At 36.5% G+C, this 20,749-nt stretch overlaps 1 protein-coding gene across 2 annotated transcripts; it reads left to right on the plus strand.

Annotated features, from left to right (window-relative positions):
• The first annotated feature begins 359 nt into the window (after window positions 1-359).
• On the plus strand, window positions 360-16,712 carry VCAM1 (vascular cell adhesion molecule 1). 2 transcript variants are annotated; one of them, XM_019747058.3, is made up of 9 exons: window positions 360-546; window positions 1,091-1,366; window positions 3,523-3,858; window positions 5,364-5,630; window positions 8,093-8,368; window positions 10,279-10,599; window positions 12,835-13,101; window positions 14,040-14,306; window positions 15,792-16,712. In XM_019747058.3, the coding sequence occupies exons 1-9, from the start codon at window positions 483-485 to the stop codon at window positions 15,950-15,952; spliced, it is 2,235 nt and encodes a 744-aa protein (XP_019602617.3). In that variant the 5' UTR covers window positions 360-482; the 3' UTR covers window positions 15,953-16,712. The 2 variants fall into 2 exon arrangements, with proteins under 2 accessions (XP_019602617.3, XP_019602618.2); XM_019747059.3 differs by lacking the exon at window positions 14,040-14,306 and having other exon boundaries at window positions 362-546.
• Window positions 16,713-20,749: the final 4,037 nt, after the last annotated feature.

The raw sequence follows: 20,749 nt of genomic DNA on the forward strand, positions 1-20,749 counted from the left end.
TGACATAGTGGTTATTTAGCTACTTCAAAAACTAGAGTATAATTTGCTCTCTCTGTTTCTCTGTCTCTCTTCCCCCACTGGATTCAGAAAGTCTTATTTTGCAATGAGCATTACCTTACATCTTTCTTGCAAAGATATCCTTTTGGAGTGAAAATCAGGAAAAGCTTTATTTTATAGCCTTGGAAGTTTCATTTTTCTGGGGCAGACAGAGTAGTTTTAGGACTGAGAGCAACTGAAGGGGTTAATACTGGACTTGGCTGGGTGTCAGTGAAACTTTTTTTCTGGCTCTGCTCCGGGTTTCCCCTTGAAGGGATTTCCCTCCGCCTCTGCAGCAAGACCCTTTATAAAGAGCAGACTTTCTATTTCACTCCTCACTGAGCCTCACTGGCGTTAGGAACTAAAGACTCTTCCCAGGCACTTTCAAGTGGGAAAGAAAGAAGAGTTTTGGAACCGTTATTTTCTCATCACAGCAGCAACTTAAAATGCCTAGGAAGATGGTCGTGATCTTTGGAGCCTTGAATATACTTTGGATGGTGTTTGCAGCTTGTAAGTTCTTCTTGGTCTGTTCCAAATGCTTACATTCCATTTTAGCCCCAATTTTGGCGTCAGTCAATTTTGCTATAGTAGTGAAGAGAGGTACCAGGATTTTTAAACAGTGGAAATTTAATTTAATTTAACTTTTAATGAGTTTTTTAGTATTGCTGTATATCATTATGTTATAGTTGGAGCTGCAAATTGCTATTTTTTTGGATACTTTTTTTTCCAATGTCAAATGAATAATTGCATTCTATCTCTAATAAGGTCTATCTCTGTAGTTTCCTGTCCTTGAAAATGAGATCAAGCTTAGCAAATAATAAAACAAGTTTGATAAATGGGCCTCAAAGTCAGAAGTGAGAGTTCTCTAACTGTAGATAATTTCATTACCTTGTTTGGCAGTGACTCTAATACTTTTTGGCTGCCTTACAGTGGGTTCGAAGCCGTTTAGTAAAGAGATCAGCCAGATCATGTTTTGGACATTCAGCTAGAACAGAGAAGAGTAGAATATTAAATGAACCAGTGTAAGTTTGCTTTTCTCTTTTTGCCTTTACAGCTCAAGCTTTTAAAATTGAGGTCTCCCCTAAATCCAAAATTGTTGCTCAGATCGGTGCCTCCATTTCACTGACTTGCAGCACAACGGGCTGTGAGTCCCCATCTTTCTCCTGGAGAACCCAGATAGACAGTCCGCTGAATGGGAAGGTGAGAAATGAGGGCACCATGTCCACGCTGATCATGGATCCTGTTAGTTTCGGGAATGAGCACACTTACCTGTGCACAGCAACTTGCGGAGGTAACAAAACAGAAAAAACAATAAAGGTGCACATCTACTGTGAGTACTTTAAAGAATCTTTGATTTTTCTTTCATTTATTTTAAAATAAGTTTTTTTAATTGATATTTTTAAAGAAAAAATGTCTAGATTCTTGGCTAGAGTACGTACTGCACTAAGAAAGTTAGAGACAGCTGAGTCTAGCAATGGATCAGGAAGCCAAATGTTGGCTTTTATTTCCAATTCTGCACAGACATGATGACCATGGGTAAGACTCAACTGCTCTGGGCTTTGATTTTCTTAGCCATAAAATGAAGATCTCTATTTTATTTTATTTTTCAAAAAATTCTATTTGATTATGTCCTTACATGTTTACTTAGGCATGCATCTAAATTATTTATGAATTCTATCCTTCAGGGATTTTCCATTTATTTATTCTTATGCAATTTGGTGCTTAGACTCAATTTAAGCAGGAGATGTGAAATTTAGTAATTGGCTTCTGTATGAAAGTTTTCCACTTAAATATAAGAAAAATATCTCCATACATTTCACTCATTTGATTTTGGAATAAAGAGTTATTTTTTGTTCTTGTTTTTTGATATCATTAACCTTTAATGTTCAACTGCTCAACCTCAAGGGTATTTGTATAATGAATTCGATTTGCCTTGTGACTGTGAATGAATACCCCTAGTCTATCATTATACCAAAATACATCCCAATCTATTCTCAATCCCGCAAATAAAGTTAGCAAGAGGAGTAAAAGACTAACCTGAGATAAATCACTTGCCTTTGCTTACTGAGGACTGCTCTATAAAGAAAGAAAGAAAAAAAAAGGAAAGAAAGAGAGAGAGAGAGAGAGAAAGACCAAATAGCTGCAAAGCTTTACGATCATCTCATGAAGACCTCCTCTGAATATCTTATAATTACGTTGTTTCCCTTCTGCTATAGTGGAGCTCAACTTTGTCCGGTAACTCAAATTGATTCCGCAACAAACCCCATGTGTTCCTAATGTTTCCCAAGAAACTGTGCCTGGCTGGCTGCTTTCAATTATGCTGGTTGTACATGCACAGTGTATGTCTGTGCAGCCTCCTGAGCTCCTTGAAAGGCCCCCTTATGTAAATACAGGGGAAAGTAGCAAGTTCTTATGTTACCTGACAGCAAACTGTGTGGATTCCAGGCACATTTCTTACAGAATATGAGGGACAGAAATGATTGGTAGAAAAATTAAAAAGACTTTTTTTTTTTTCACATAACAAAACATTTCCAGTTCCTTTGCCTTCTCTCACAAGAACTAAATAGCTGAAGATTTTAAAAAGAGAAATGAAGACCCTCTGGCTTTAATTATCTTGCCTGAAGTTTTTCTTTACATATGTCTGTCTCTCATTATGTTTAACAGCCCTGTCTTCATTCTACATTTGATTGTAATATTCTTTAGAGTTGGGACATTTGTATTCTTCTTACTATACAGTCTTGAATCCAGTCTATGTGTCACTATCATGAAGGTTTGTAATGAAAAGGTAGCCCTTTTCACAAGGAGGTAATGGTGTATTGAAATAGTGTATTCCCATGGCATTGAAAGGCTCTACTGTAGTACTGGTTAGGCACTGAGTTAGGCATTTCAGGAGGCAACTCCGCCTTCCAGAATTTAAAGATTGCACAGGTGTGCATTTCTGGTGAATCAATTCCTGTCAGAGGAACCATTTTCAGAAACCAATTATTTAACATTGTTCTTTTCATTTCTTAGCATACCTTGCCCAGTAGCTATTCCTTACAACGATGTTTTGAGCCTCCACTTCCTTATCTGTAAAAGGGAAATATATCTGACTGAAATAAAAGAATGTGATATAACATAAATCTGCAGTAGAAATACAGAATAATAGAAATCCTGAATTTAACTCCCAGACTTACAATTTATTAGCTGTGTAACTTTGGGCAAGTGGTGGACACATATAGGTATTTAATGAGCTTCAGTTTTTCTCCCTTCTTTTACTCCAATAACATGCATCCCTTAGTACATGCAGGATCACAACTGAAGAACTCACTGAAAGGTGATTGATTCTGATTCATGTACCTACCCAAACCATAAAAGGCTATTTAAACAATGAATCAAGATTGCTTTAAGAAAAACATTAGATTTGATTTACGTTGTGTTAAAGCAGTGAGGGACCTTACACAACATGAGTGAAAAGCCCACTCATTGTTTGTTTGACCTTTGCAGCTTTTCCTAAGGACCCAGAGATTCATTTGAGTGGCCCTCTGGAGGTTGGAAAGCCAATCACAGTCAAGTGTTTGGTCCCTGATGTTTACCCATTTGACAGGCTGGAGATAGAGATGAAGAAGGGCAACCATCACTTGGAAACGAAGGAATTTGTGGAGCCTACGGAGACAAAGTCTCTGGAAACCAAGAGTTTGGAAGTAACCTTCACTCCTACCAATGAGGATACTGGAAAAGTGCTTGCATGCCAAGCTAAATTACATATTTATGAAAATGATGGTGAGCCCCCAGAAAAGGAGCCCCCGAAAAGGGAGACCACAAAAAAGCTGCAAGTCTACAGTAAGTGCTTGGGTGATGTGGTCTAGTCTTTAAAGGAATTTTGTTTTGTATGTATACAGCGATACACTTAACAGCTAAAGTTAAGAAGAAACTTGTTTTATTCCACTTTTATTCATTGAGAACATAATATTTGTCTGCAGCATAATTCAATGAAAAGAGCACTGGATTTGAGTTAAGAATGCTTGAGCTTAAGTTCTGACTCCATCACCATATAAATTTAGGTCACTTAATTTCTTTATTTCCCAGTCTATGAAAGGGAAATAATAATACTACCTGATTGCATAGTAGGAAATAGGCTCAAGTGATACAACTTTTAATTATGTTTGTAAACTTTTATAATATGCTTTGAAATATCAAGGTGTAGAGATTTTACAAATTGAGCACTTATTTTGTGTGTGTGCATGTGTTCACACATACACACGTGCATTGGGTGCGAGAGTGGAGATGAGATTTGATGACCTTCACACTCCCTGAGACTGCCAGGGGATGTGAGACAGTCTTATTGTGTAGGAGTGGATTCACTGTGCTCTGTTCTAGAATAAAATGCTGTGTTCGACTCTGAACACCACATTGAAAAGGAATATTGCCAACTACAGCATGTTTAGCTGAAAGAGAATGAGATGGAAAGAATTTTATCAATATTTTGAAAAGAATAGTCAAGAGAAGGGGTAGGTTTCCTAGAGAATACAAAGCTTGGAAAAGAGAGCTATAATTAAATATTTAGAAAAACAGTCATGTGGAAAGGGATTTAACTTATTCTGTAGCAGCAGAGTACTGAACTATGACCAATTTGTAAAAGTTACTGTGTTTCCCTGAAAATAAGACCTAGCTGGACAATCAGCTCTAATGCGTCTTTTGGAGCAAAAATTAATATACAACCCTGTCATATTTTACCATAAGACCAGGTCTTTAATATGATATGATATGATATGATATGATATGATATGATATGATATGCTATGCTATGCTATGATATGATATATAATATCAGGTCTTATATTAATTTTTTGCTCCAAAAGATGCGTTAGAGCTGATTGTCCAGCTAGGTCTTATTTTCTGGGAAACATGGTAGTTACCAAGAGGTAGATTTCAGCTCAGTCTGGGGAAAATGTTCCAATAATTAGAGCTGTCCAAAATCAAATGGACTGTTTTGTAAGGCAGTGTCACACCATAAGTGTCAAAGTCGACTTAAATGAATACTTGGCAAGGATACTGAGATGAGACTCCTGTCTTATCTGGAAAATTGAACCACATTAAGAGTCTTTCTTAATTTCTGAGTATCTATGGCCATCTGAAAACACCAATCATCAACAAAATAACTCAATTAAATTAGTCAGACACTGGATTGACTAATTTTTATGTCTCCGTGATTCTTTGTACTAATTTGACAGAGTAAGTTTGTCAAATTTGTGGAAGCACATAAATACAGTCTGAGAGAAACACATTATGATTATTGAATTAAGATGATGCTTAGCAATTACTAATATTGTGCCCTGCGTTTTCAGTCTCACCCAAGAACACAGTTATCTCTGTGAATCCCTCCACGAGGCTGCTAGAAAGTGGCTCCGTGACAATGACATGTACCAGTGAAGGTCTACCAGCTCCACAGATTTTCTGGAACAAGAAATTAGACAATGGGAGCCTACAACTCCTTTCAAAGAATGCAAATCTCACTTTGATTGCTATGAGGATGGAAGATTCTGGAATTTATGTTTGTGAAGCAGTTAACCTGGTTGGGAAAAATGGGAAAGAAGTGGAATTAATTGTTGAAGGTAAGTAGAATGTGAAAAGGAATGATAAAGATGGTGTCATTGGGATTTTAGCAATAGTGAAACAGCGTCAATGCCAAAATTTCTTAAGTTTTATTGATGACCCATCTGACTGTCATGTACTTCAGCACAATTATATATTCATCTTACTCATACTTTTAATATTTGAGTGTCTGCCACATAATAGGTGCTCAGTAAATATAGGATGAATAAACTGTAACCATGGGCAACACAAATTTTTAAAATATGGAAACAGGACATTTAAACTTGTATGGTTAAACAAATAAAATTCTAACTCAACTTCCGTAGATGAACTCTGTTGGATGTTGGATTAGCATTCTCAAGAGATCAGGAAAGATATTACACTACTAAAAGCATGTAAAGCTAATCATCCATCCTGGATAACTCCACCCCATGAAAAGCTGTATCCCATTTCAGAGAGAGGGAAATGAGTTAAGGGAAATGCATTCTTGTTTTGCATTTTGCATCACAGGATACTAAGATCCTTATGTACTGAAGAGAGAATTGCACTTTCAAAGGACCTTTCAGTTACCTAATAGTTATTCTGCAAAAGCCACAAATTCACTTCATAACATGCTCAGCCACTGTAAAAAAAAAAAAAAGGTGGGGGGAGTTCTGAGAATTGTTCACATGCAGGAAGTGGCTGTGTTTTTAAAGTTCCCTGTTCACACTAACGTATAAGGAATTCAGAAACTCTGAGAATTGTTCTGAATGATCTGTCTCTTTCAAAATCTAATAGCATATCGGTTTATTGCGGTAATTTGAGGAAAGCCTTCTTTGGAAGATACTACAATGTCACAATTGGATAAACCAAACTGAAAAAAATTGTTCTGGCTCAGATAAGAACCCTGCACAATGTGGTATATTTGGGTTATTCATATGTTGAGATTTCTTTCTTCCATCCCCAGCCTGCTATTTGCGAGGACGATTTTCATGATTTTCTGTGGAGTCTCATCTGTCACTTTCAGAGTTGCCCACCACTGCGGGTTTCTTCAGGGGAACAGAGAGTGGAGATTTGGGATTCCCTTTCTCCCTAGATGGCAGTCATCTCAAAGCAGCCTGTGTGCCCAGCAGGGATAATAGCACTGGCAGCCAAACAGCTTTCCTGCATGTTTGAGACTTAAGAGTTTGCCCTTCCATCTGCTGTCAGCCCTTGAATTAATTGTAAAGTATTTTTATATTTCATCAAACAAATTTTAGAGGTGGCTTATGTATCACTTTAATGCTTAGACTTTGACTTTGCTTTCAGTGTGATTGTGTGTGACTTTCAATGGTATAATTTTACATTGTTGGTGCAGAAGCTCTAGCACTGGTCCATTATGGGTATTGTACCTAATTAGAAGACATATTTTGGCTTTGTAGATTTTTTTGGTACCTCTCTTAGATTTTTTATCTCCACGTGAGGATGACTTGATTTAGTTGCTCAAACAACTGAAAAGCTGGGATCTTGAATCAAACCCACTTGGCTTCAAGTCTTCATTTTGCCACTTGTAATCTAGATAGTTATTTAGCATTTCTAAGCCTAAATTTCCTTAAGAAGGAGAAAGAAGAGGAAGAGAGGAATTAATAGTATCAGTTCATGAAGTTGGGGTGAGGATTAAATGTGATAATACAGAGGGTGCCAAAAAAATGTATACACATTTTAAGAAAAGAAAAAGCTGTAATAAAATTGTAATACTCAATATATACCGATATCAAAAGATGAATACAAGTCACATTTGACTTCTGCAATTACAAGAGGTGCTCAAAGTGGTTACCATCAGCATCTAGACACTTCCTATTATGGCAAACTACTGCTTGAGCAACGCTGACCAAAGTGTCCACTTGTATACATTTTTTGACACCCCCAGTATATGTAAAGTGGTTTCCACAATATTTGACACAGTGGAACCTCTTAAATTATTTGAGCTGTTGTCCACTATTACAGAGATTTGATAAACTATACTTGAGAAGAGACTGAATTATTGTTATAAAAGGATGCCACTGGGGCAGCCGGTTAGCTTAGTTGGCTAGAGCGCTGTGCTCTTAACAACAACGTTGCCGGTTCGATACCCACATGGGCCACTGTGAGCTGCGCCCTCCACAACTGGATTGAAACAACTAATTGACTTGGAACTGATGGGTCCTGGAAAAACACACTTAAAATAAATAAGTTTAAATAACAAAAGAAAACGATGCCACCCTCTGTCTTGATACATTTTTATCAACATTCATTCTATTAAATGAACAAATCAACAGACTTCTTGAAAGATGTGGTCTCATTCCTGATGGTCCCCAGGTGGAAAGGAATAATTTTTTCTTGGCATAGATGTTAGCTTAAAGGAAATCAGGGGAAAAAAAAGAGACCCCCCCCCAAAAAAAAAAAAAAAAGACCATATTTTGGAATGGGTTGAAAGAAGAAAATAATCTTACCTTTGTTTTGTCTTTTTCTTTTTTCCCCCCAGAAAAACTGTTTACTGTTGAGATCTCCCCTGGACCCCAGATTGATGCTCAGATTGGTGACTCAGTTGTGTTGACATGTGGTGTCACTGGCTGTGAGTCTCCATCTTTCTCTTGGAGAACCCAGACAGACAGTACTCTGAATGGAAAGGTGAGGAGCAACGGGACCACATCCACACTGACCTTGAGCCCTGTGAGTTTTGAGAATGAACATTTGTACCTGTGCACCGTGACCTGTGGACATAAGAAAAAGGAAAAGGGAATTAAGGTGGACCTCTACTGTAAGTACTTTCAGAATTGTTCACTTTTCTTCAATTCCATTGGAAAAAACATAATACGAATCTGTGATATACGATGAGATCCCTGGGTTTAGAAAGGGAATTTAGCATTGTGAATGGTTTTCCTAAATCTCTGAACCAGAATTTTTAATGCAACTTACTTGGCCTACATCTTAAGTATACACTACTTATGGACACAGCATCCACTGTCCTTAGCTTGCGTCTTGTCAGTACTATCATGATGCACTTGAACACACTACATGCTCACTTTTCCTTCCCATCCCTGCTCTGTGTATATGGGGTGTTCAGAGGTGGCAGTGAGCAAGGAGAGGGGATCCATGTCCATTTGGATAACTGGGTGGGGATGACTGCTGATCAGCTATTTGAAATGGGGGTGTGCCCTAAGCCTACTGTTTTGAAGGCATACTTGGAAAGCTGATTGACAGGATGAGAAAAATGAGGCGACGGGGAGCAGGAGAAAGCCAAAAATGAAGATAGGGAGTTAGAGTGGTCTTAGGAGATGGTCAGTAGCAGCAGCTCAGGTGAAAGCAGAACCAGGAGATAGCACTAGATCTCAATATTGATTTAACTACATACGAGTATATACACTACACTTTTTCTTGCTATTCTTGTCACCTTAATAAGAATCCTTTACAACCTTAAATCCATGAATTTGACATTACTGGAGTTCCTCATTTTATAATGAATGAGGGACAAAATATGCAAAGTGACCACAGTTATTTCTTTGAGAGGGTTACTCTGCCTTGTCTTATTCAGCAGAATTCAAGAGAACACATTGTAGAGATTTTCTACCAGAAAACTTGTGTTACCCTTCAGGATTTGTTCGCAATGAGTTAGAATATACCTGTAAAGGAATCTGAATCTCTCAAAAGAAGGGTAAATTTTATCATGTTATCATATTACCCAGAGTCCAGGATCTGCTGATGTAGGCACATTTTCAACAGAAAAAGCAAACTAGCAGTGAAGTCTTACTGCAGTATAGAAATATTTCAGAATGTGTCTCTTTAACATTTTACTTAAGGAAAAAAGAATTAGCATTGCTCTTGCTCTTGATAACCATTTTATTCTCATTTTATTGATCTGTAGAAGATGTATTATAAATATTATTTAGAATCCAAATATCTTACAGGTTTTTCTTAACTACAAGTGATGTATGAAAAATGTTTAATTTAAAACTTTCCATCTAAACTTGGCCATTGGAAATTAAAATATCTAAATGGAGAAGTGTCCTGTGGGTCTTATTTGATACCGAGAGGATGCACAGCTCTGTGATACCAAGTGTGGGCTCTGAACTCAGAGAAATATGGGTTCTGATCTCAACTCAGTGATCTGATCTCAACTTATAGATACAATGCCTAATGAAAGTCTCTTAGCTTCTATAAGTTTTATAAATTTTCTTAGCTATAGAGCAAGTTCTCTAAGTTTTTCTTAGTTGTAAAATAAGTTAAATAATACCCATTTATCAGGCTGTTTTGAAGACTGAGATAATGAAATACAACATACTAATATATATGCAGTACATCATGGCAAATATTTAAAACATTTAAAATATATAGTTAGTAAATAAGATGGTGGAAGCTCATGTGTCCTTTGAAAAGATCAGTCCACAGCTGTCAGCATCATCACTAAGAAGAGAAAAATAAGTATATTTATTACTTATTATTTCATGTACTAAGTAATTTTGGTTTCCAGCATTATTTATATTTAATATCAAAAATATTATACTTTTTTCAATACATATTTATACTTAATGTCATTATTTCTATATTGGTGATCATCCTATCCCAGGTGAGTTAATACTGTCATTTTGAGACCTTTGCATTTAATAGAGATTACTTTTGTTTTTCTATTGAGAGTCACATATAAACATTATTTTTCTTTGATATTTGCAGCATTCTCTAGAGATCCAGAAATTGAGATGAGTAATCTACTAGTGGATGGAAACCTGGTCAATATAAGCTGCAAGGTTCCTAATGTGTATCCTTCAGATCAGCTGGAGATTGAATTACTTAAGGGGGAGAGTATTATGAAGAATAAAACCTTTTTGGTGGACGGGCATAAGAAATCCCTAGAGACCAAAAGTTTGGAAATGACCTTCATCCCCACCACTGAAGATACTGGAAAAGTTCTTGTTTGTCGAGCTAAGTTACATATTGATGAAAGGGAATTTGAGCACAAACAGAGGCAGAGTACACAGACACTTCATGTTAATGGTAAGTGTATGTGTGATGTATCCACATTTTAGTAAGGATTTCTTTATATTTGCCAGGAAATAATTAGCTTGAAGTTAATAGTTAAAACCTCTAAAAAACTGAGAAGAAATGTCAAAATAATGATTATTATAACAAACCACTCCAACCCTTAAAACAACCATTTATTAGCCTATAATTCTATGAGTTGGCAATTTTGGAAGGGGTCACATGGGCAGTTTGTCTGCTCATATGGTAGCATATGAACTTACTCATGCATTTTCAGTCAGTTGGCAGGTCAGCAGGGGATGCGGGTCCAAGATGGCCTCACTTACGTGTCAGAGACCCTTTCTGGGATGTCTGGGCCTCCCTTTCCCCATGTGCTGTCTTACCCTCAAGGAAGGTGGCCTAGGTTTAGTCACCAGAGAACAGTGTTTCAGGAGGGTGATAATGAAATCAGCCTTTTAAGGCTTAGGCTTAGAGTGTTACTTCTTCCATGTTATATTGATCAAAGTGAGTCACAAGGCCAGCCTAGATTCAAGGGGTGGAAAAATGGACCCCGCCTATTCACAAGCGATTCAAATAATGTGTGGTCATGTTTAATGTACCATAAATGTCAATGCACACTATCATTGATCACCCATTTTTTGGTAACAAGAGTTTCTATAGAACTTATTTCCATTAGAAAATACCCATTATGTGTCCATATTCTACTTTCTATCATTCTGTATCTGCTAAAGTAAATGGGGACAGAAACCTCCTTTGGTGGTTATCAAGGTTTATAAACTATTCTAATCCACAGAATCTATAGTCCAGTTTTGTGACATAATTAAAACTCTTTGGAATTCAAGGTATATGGGTTCAAGCTAGCAGTATCCCTGCACTTTTCAGTTGCCCCCAGGAATACAACAATTTTGGTCAGCCCTTCCTCCATCTTGGAGAAAGGTAGTTCTGTGAATATGACGTGCTCTAGCAATGGCCTCCCAGTTGTAAAAATTCTGTGGAGCAGGCAGATAAATAATGAGGATCTACAGCACTTTCTAAGAATACAATTCTTACCTTACTTTCTACAAAAATGGAAAATTCTGGTACTTACGTGTGTGAAAGGATTAACCATGCTGGAATAAGTAGAAAAGATGTTAAATTAATTATCCAAAGAGAGGAGAGTGTGATTAATGAGTTATTATTGCTGGTATTATTTTGGTTGTGTTACTGCTTTTGAACAATGTCCAATTTAAAAACAAAATTTTTGCTAAAACAAAAATATATTGAGGGTTTTGAAGAGCTCATGATGTTTCTTCTACACATGCAAAGTGCCTGGAATAATACTTTCTAATGAACCATTATTCCAAATCAACTATCCTAAAATTCTTTTAACCTCAAGTGGAATGCTAGCCCTAGGAACTGTGCCAGGAGTTCCAGTTATACTTACAAGGCAATGATTATTGTGTTGAAATAAGGATAGAAAGAGGGTTAAAACCACCATATCTGGCTGAATTGGACTCTCAGTGGTAATCTCACAAGGCGCCTGCTAGTATTTGCTTAGAAGCCTAAGAAGACACTTAAACCTTTTGTAAATTCTTAACAGAGTAGCAGCGACTGTGCCCTCTGATTCATCAGCATGATGGCCTAGAACCACTAAAGTGGATTAAGTTATCAGATCCAGACCCTCTCTCCAGGATGGAGAGCCAAACTGAGAATATAACAATTCCTAGTTGACAGGTGAAGCCATAGGGGGTTGTAGGCAAACCCATGAAGTGATCAATTTGGATTTTCTCCATACTTTCCCTTTTGGGGTTCAAGGCCCTTTTCTTCACTGGCTCTCTCATTTCCTCTCTTACTCCTTATATAATTTCCACTAAGGTATTAGTGATTTTCTTGTTACCTCATCTCAATGATAATTTGTATTTTATGGGAATAATCTTGGAAGAGCAATGAACAACCTTAAAAAAAAGCCATGAGAATGGATATCATGGTACTGTCGCTCTGCTTAAGCAAAGAATCTCAAATCAAGTCAGAAAAACAGATAAACTTAAGGGGAATCTCACTTATGAAATGGTGATAGGGTACCTCCTTCCATGGATTGTGGATTAATAGACATGTTGTATGTCAAGCACTTAGTCCAGTGCCTAGCATTTAGTTAATGGTAGTTGTGGTCGTTAAGGATTGTAAGAAAGCCACATTTGCACAGCTTAATTTCTTGATCTTGGTAGTTTATATTTCACTCAATCAGAGGTGCCTTTTAAATTCTCTTTACAGTTGCTCCAAAAGATATAAATCTTACAGCTTTTCCTTCTGAGACCGTTAAGGAAGGAGACACTGTCACTATCTTCTGTACATGTGGAAATGTTCCCCAAACTTGGATAATCCTGAAGAAAAAGGCAGAGGCAGGAGACACAGTGCTAAAGTCTACAAATGGTGCATACACCATCCACAAGGCCCAGTTAGAGGATGCGGGAGTGTACGAATGTGAATCTAAAAATGAGATTGGCTTCCAATTAACAAGTATAACACTTGATGTTAAAGGTTAGTTTTTTGTTTTTGTATTTCATTATTTTTAATAATAGGTCAGAAGTTTGGTGGACTGTAAAGAATTTCTAGGATTAGATGAATGATCTGGCAAAATAGAGCTGAGTGCCATGTTGATTGTGATTATTTCTTAATGTTTCCTAAAATAATAATGCACAGCTGCTTTACCCTATGGAGTTTAGCCAGGAAGTTGACATTAATCATTGGTGAGTGCAGAGTTCCTATTTACTTTTTTCAAAATTGACAATTCATCATTGGCCTCTGAAGTCTTGTGTATCCTAAGTGTTTAAATATATTCTCAAAATCTTTCTCTGGGGGGTTACAAGGAAACAAAAGAAATAGGATTGGCACATGGAAAAAGAAGGGTTCTATCCAGACCCTTTTCTTTCCTAAGGGAAGACAATGCTATTCTCTGAACACGGAATAACTGCATGTTTTCTGGATTGACGATTTTCAGGATAATAATCAGGAGTGGCCATCTCGATGCAAAATAACATAAAGAATCTCTAGACTGCAGAATTGCCTCCTTAAAAATCCAAGCCCCTTGCCCATTCTACCCTATTCTGATGGAGAGAGAGGGAGAGAGACAATGGTATCACGAGCGGAATTTCAGGGGCCCCCTAAGCCCTCTTGTGAATGCACAGCAAGACCTGTTGGTCTTACTGGTGTAAGCAGAATATCTCATCCTTTTCTAATCAGTCTCCCACTCCTTGTGTGCTAATGAGCTTCCACTTGGATTGGAAGCTATAGTTAGAGTGAAGCTACTGAAAATAAATGCAACCCTCTTTACAGCCTCTGGCACTTGGCATCAGAGTTAGCAACCATTGTCAACGTAAAGATAATTTGAAGCTAGGTCAGAAAACGGGTAAAATTTTACTCGTCTGCCCCAAATTTTCAAGATTGCAAGACTTACCCTATGCTTTCTGTCTTCACAGTACCTCCTCGAAACATGACAATATCAATACATCCTTCTAGAAATGTTAAAGAAGGGGAAAATATCATAATTACATGTAACACTTTTAGTCATCCGCCTGCAGTAATTACCCTGAAAAGAGTTGGTGTGGCCAATGATGTTACTATGTGTTCAAAGAATGGGACATTTACCTTGTATCATGTCACTCAAAATGATACAGGGGTGTATGTAATCAGTGCTTCCAATGAGGCTGGGGATGATTCTGGACGGATTGAGATCTCAGTTATCAGTACGTTGAAATTCATTCATTCACTCATTCATTCATTCCTGTTTCCTTTCATCCTTGATGTCTCCAGGCCATCTTTAGTTAAGCTTAGCCCCAGGAAATCAGACTCCTAACATTTTTGTAATTTTGTTTGTAGTTACTGATTCTCTTTAAAGACATATAAAAGTTCCTCCACTTTTTAATTCTTTTTTTTTTGTCACACATTGTCTTTTCTAATTTCTTTATTAAATTAGTAACATATATTTGCCACTTTTCACTTATTACTTATATGTGCATGTTAGGCACTCAGCTAGAAATTCAGGCCTCCAAATTAAATATGGTTTAAAATAACTAGAAATAAATGGAGACAAGAAACTGATACTGTTCCTGGGTATTTTGAACTACTTTTCCTTTGTATTTAGCTGAGTTTTAAAATTATTTTCATTTTGTTTTCTGTTGGCTTAAATGAATGCCAATGGTAGAACTAGTTGGGAGTCTTGTGGATTTTCAGTGTTTATACAGCTAATAGAAAATTGTATTTGAAGGTAGCTCTGTAACCGACTCAGCAGCAAATTTGTGTTTTGTTGGAAATGCTTGAGGGAAAAACTGAAAGCAAAAGATAATATTTATTAAATTGAAAATACCCAATTGACAACTAAATGACAAAATGATAGGATGTAGAAAGAAAAAAATGTATCACTATTCAAAAAATCTGTATTGGGTACCAACTGCTCCAAGCAGAGAGCTAGGTACTTGTTATTCAGCGGTGGACCAAAAAGAAAATAGGTACAAGTCCTTATGTAACTTATAGTCTGTAGGAGGAAATCAAAATTAATAGATCATTATACAAACAAATGTTTAATCATAAACTGTGGTAGAGCTATGCGGGTCAGAGAATGCCTCTTTGAGTAAGTAACATTTATGCTAAAATATGATACTCTCCAAAGAACTTCAGTTTATTAAGAGATGATACTTTAGAGATACAAAATATAGTTTTCTATATATCTCTGAAAAAGCCATTGGTAAGAATTCTTTCTCTTACTATCTTATATATAGTGTTTGACTATATGGCTATACTCCAGAAGTTACAGGATTTTCTTAGATAACTGATGAGTCATTTCAATTCGTGGTGATCAGAGTCCTAGTTCTTTAGTCGGTATTTGTATTTCTCAAAGCAAACACTGCTCTCCAATGTTTGCTCTTATAAATGAGCCCTAAAACATTGCACCCTTCCTTTCATTCTACAATTGAACCTGAATGCATTTGAATCCAAGTTTGTGGAAGTCAACAACTGTCGTCATGACCCACCATGACCATAGCAACTATGCAGTAATTATTTGGATAATTCAGAGGAATGTGCGTGTTGGGTCCTATGGGCCCTTATCACTGCTTTGCTTCATGTCTCTTTAGAGAATGCGTTGTACTACTAAAATAAAACATGTAAATATTATTATTACACAGTTTCTTTTTGTACTAGACATTAATTGCATCCATTTTGTTATTTTCCAGGAAGAGAAAATAACAAGGACTATTTTTCTCCAGAACTTCTTGTGCTCTATTGTGCATCCTCCTTAATAATACCTGCCATTGGAATGATCATTTACTTTGCTAGAAAAGCCAACATGAAGGGGTCATACAGTCTTGTAGAAGCACAGAAATCAAAGGTGTAGCTAATGTTTGAAATGTTTGACCAGAGACACTATTTATCAGTCCCAATCCTAAATACTGCTTATCATTTCACGAAGAAAACAACAAACTGAGAATCCAGACTTTCCTGAATATAGTGAACTCCTGGAAAGAAATGCCTGCCTACAACACTTCTTGCTGTGAGCAAGAAGCCAAATGAAAACTTTCTGCCTAAAAAATAGGCACAACAATGGAGATATGATGATTGGAGTAGTTCCTTGATGTGTATATGCAATAACATGATCTGTATATATGTAAAATGAAGTTTGCCATAGCAAGATTGCTTGGAATAGCAACACTCTATAGTCAGATCTCTAAAATAACTAAACAGTATTGCCTGGACTGATTGTTATAACTTAATGCATCTTAAAAAATATTTAACATTAATATCAACTGGCAGCTGACCTATGTCATCTTTTTATATTTAATTTCCTTTAACAAAATTTTATCCCTATAAAGTTCACTGACAACAACTTCATGTTTGTAAAGATGCCAGAGTGTTATATTTTTATAGGCAAATGATAAACCAAGAGACCACTGGGTTGACTTTCAGGTACTAAATACTTCAATCTGTGGTATAACGGTTGACTGGAATTTTCTGGATGGTACTGACATGGTACGGAGAAGTTTTATGATGTTGTTTGACTCTTGTGTAACTTTCCTAGTGTGATCTAAAAATGCTACTTCTTTTGATCTTTTGTAAATATTTAGTCTTTTTGTATAGTAAAGTGACAATTTCTGAAATTGTAAGAGTTGCGTGTTTATTTATTATAAACTTCCTCCTTTAATCACATAGCTCTTTTTGAAATCCCAAGTTCCAAAGATGAAGAGTTTAACGCCATAGAAATAATAAGTAGCCCTTAAAGTGTGGGCTTCAGGTGACTACTTTTATCAGAATCACCATGGGAACTGGATAAAAACCCAGATTTCTTGGTGCCATCTTAACCTAATTAATTGAAATGTCTGCTTTTGTGTCCTTGGAATCTGCAATTTCAACAATGAAAAATATAGTATACACAAAGGGGTGAATACAGATAAACATTCACATGTTCAAGGGCAACATGTACATACCACTAAGACCAAGAGCTAATGCCTCTCACTGAGCAGTAACCAATATCTTGAATTATATATTAATGATTCCTTTGGTTTCTTGGGAGATTTTATACCTAATAGGTAGCCCTAAGTAGAACATTATTTAGTTTTGCCATGTGTTGAGTTTTATATAGACATAATCAAATGATATATTTGCCTGTGCTTTCATTCTTTTACTCAAAATTATGGTTTTGCATAATTCATCCATGTTGTTGTGTATCACTATAGGTCATTCATTTTTATTTCTCTATAGTATTTATCACTTTATATTATACTCATAGTATAGTATTATCAGATTTTGCCACAATTTATTTATCCATTCTACTGTTGATGGATGATTGGGCTTTTTCAGTTTTCTTCTGTTATGAACAAAGCTTTTATAAACACTATTTTATATGGTCCTGACTAACACTGAGTGAAAGAAACCATCACAAAAAAGTACACACTACATGATTTCATTTATATGAACATTTAGTTCATTTCATTTTTGAACATTTAGTTCAAAAGCATGCAAGACTAATGCATGGTGTTAAAGTCAGGATATTAGTTACTCCTTGGGTATCTGGAAAGAAGCACAATAGGACTTAAGGGGTTCTGTTTTTCTTCTATTCCTTGATGGGGTGGTGATAATTTTAATAAAATTTACATTAAAAAAGCAAAGATTTTTGAAAATCAAAGGCCTGACGTTAAGAAAGGAATAGGGTTTCTGCATTGGGAAGAGAACAAGAAAGAAACAGATAATCTTGCCTATCCCACTCCCCACATTTCATCTGTCCTGGGGTAATAGGAAGAAGAGTGACGTGATAAAACCTTATAGGAAGCATTGTGTAACCTGTGCTTGAGGAGGCCTGTTGTGAAAGACAGAATTCAGCATGGAGAGACTGGTAAAGACTGGGAAGCCCATGGAAGCTGAGCCAAGGTCTACAGAGAGACCACTGTTGCTATTCACTAGCGCCCATCACATCACCTTTGCAGAAAAGTCAAGTCAGCTGTTCTCATCACTGCCTCGAGAAGGCCTTCTAATAAGCAGCTGCCTATAAACCTTGTTCATTTTCCAGAAAAATGCCTGTTCATGACCTGAGACTTTGTTGAGTCCCAGACCTTGTCAATAGCCCAGGGCACTTACAAAGTCCTTTTAGAAACAAGAATTGGATACTGTACCTCTAGGAACTCAGAGGTGGTGTGGGAGAAAAAAACAGTGGTTCATTCTCTCCTAGAGACCAGAGAGGTCCCGACCTCCTCTTCCTGATCTTGGTTACAAGAACCTTTAAAGGGAAATAACGGAAATGGGATTGAACATGGGTAAAGGAAGACATGCAAGTCTTATACTTCCACAGAGGCTGCCAGATTTTTGGGAAAAAGGGAATTTTATCTGACTCCTGGTCTCTGAAGTGGGTGTGATTTGTATTGGACAATACTGTCAGCTTTTTCTGGCTGGCTCATGTTACAGTGAAGAAACCTAACAGGGCTTTCCCTCTCAAGTCTATAAAACTAAACATGAAACTAACTCATTCATTTGCATAATATTCTAGTGAGAAGGAAAGTGGTTGATTAGGGGAGGTATATAAGAAGCACTTTTAGGATATTAGTGAACTTTCATTTTCTTATAATATGTTTCCTCGTCTGATTTTCTTAGAAATGGTTTCCAATCTTGCTCTAGACTTTTGGTAGTACTGGTTCTCAGCTGCTAGGACATTTTTTGAATTTATGAGAGTGACAAGTTTGCCATCTACTACTCTGATACTGTGATAGTCGAACCAAGACTAATAAACAGGTTGAAAAAAATTTATGACAGTCCACTTCTTATAACTATTACCATCATTGCTCCTGCTCCGGGTAAGTGGTATTAGGAAAAGCATCAAATGGAATTAAAGATTGTTCAGGAAAGCTGTACAGGCCCACAAAAACTTCTTGATGAACACAGATTCAAATAATGGTCTAACACAGAAAACTATTTTTCTTATCTTCTTTCTAAATAAAATCCCCAGAAATTCTTCTTTTGCTCTGCTAATTGAAGATTTTGGGGGAAATGTTAGTGCAGTTAAAGTGCATTAAAATTACTGGTGAAGTTTGTAGTTGAGGTCAATCACGTTGTGCTTCAGTTTTCTTCTGCCTAAAATGAAGACTTTCTACCAGTAAACTTTAAGGTCCTTTTCAACTCTTAAGCATAGTGGCTCTTCGAAAATCTACACATGCCTTAGGTAATTTCTTTTCAATTATTTTAGAGAATCTCTTTTTGTATTTAGCCAAACAAAGGCCTAGGGATCTTGTTTTTGTCCCTTGCTTAATCAACTTTAACAGAATTTGAGGGGAAAAAATTAAATGTTTAAATTAATCCCAAGATCCCATGCAGGATTCAAACCAGCAACCTTGTTGTTAAGAGTACACGTTCTAACCAACTGAGCCATCCGGCCGCCCCCTGTAATGTCTTTTGAAATGTATTTTATTTTAGCCATGATAGTGAAAATTTCACTTCTGAAAAAAAAGTGTGCAGCGGCTTTTCAGATTTTGTTGCTACTGAACATGGTTTCTCTCAAAAGAAACTAATCTGTAAGGTTTGCTTGAGAAGTCTACAACAAACTGAATGAAATCAAATGTCTGGCTTTTTAAATTTGTTTTGTTTTTTAGTGAATTACAATGCTATTTGGAGATAGTATTTCATTGTTTTTAGTTCTTTCTTCATTGGCAGGGACTCTTGGGGCCATGGTGAAGAAAAAAAATAAAGAGCTGATTCAGTGATTGAAAAAAACAATGTTTCAGTCTTGAAAAGAAAAATAATAAGGGGATGATACTGGCTTTATGGGGCAAAAGCAGTATGGTGAATCACTCCTAATTAAATTGTATTGTGAAGAACTTCAACTAACTTTCTCAAATGAAAGTTTGTGTGAAAAGATGTTTAAAATCACAATTTGTAATTAAGGATGTTATTACTATCTTTCTTTAATCCAACTTGCACGCAATTAAAATTCATTCAATTACCAGGACATTGAATGCTATCATGCTGAAAACCCAACAAGCAGTATTAAACATAGAACGTTGAATGTGCGATGAAAATGAACATTATTACTTTGGCTTGAGGTCATCTTCGGTATTTAGAAATTTAGGAATATTCACATGAAGCTCAATAAAAAGCAGCAGACTCAAGGAGTTACTTTTTATTGGAGTTTCTGTCATTGCCTTGCCAAGGTTTGTGGACATTTTTTACATTACCATGAAAATCCCTTTATGCTCTCAGGCAGAAAACTAAACAAACAAGTTCATTTTCCCTTGTGACAGTCTCATAAGGTTTTGCTTCTCCTTATTTGTTTGAGTTCCTCTTACTTAAGTGGTCTCATCATTTTAGAGTTAACCCTTAATATTACACATGTGTATATCTTATTGCCATTTAGCAGTGTCCTGACAGTATTTCCCAAACTCTGTTCATCATGAGAATTTTATGAGGTATTCATTAAAAATGCAGAGTCCTAAGCCCTGTTCCAAACCACCTGGCTTACAATATTTATGTAAGGCCTGGAAACCCAAATTTTTAATAACTATCCCTGCTGATTCTGATGTCTGTATTTGGAAAACACTGTTCTAATAAAACTAAGTATTTAATCAATGGGCTTTCATGCCCAAAAAGCATTGACTGAGCCTTGAGTTTTAAAAAAATTTCTCTGGTCTGCAACCACCTCTTCTTGCCTTTTCTG

Source organism: Rhinolophus sinicus, chromosome 7 (assembly GCF_057876585.1).
Source record: "Rhinolophus sinicus isolate RSI-liver-muscle chromosome 7, RSI-T2T, whole genome shotgun sequence".
Lineage (NCBI taxonomy): Eukaryota > Metazoa > Chordata > Mammalia > Chiroptera > Rhinolophidae > Rhinolophus > Rhinolophus sinicus.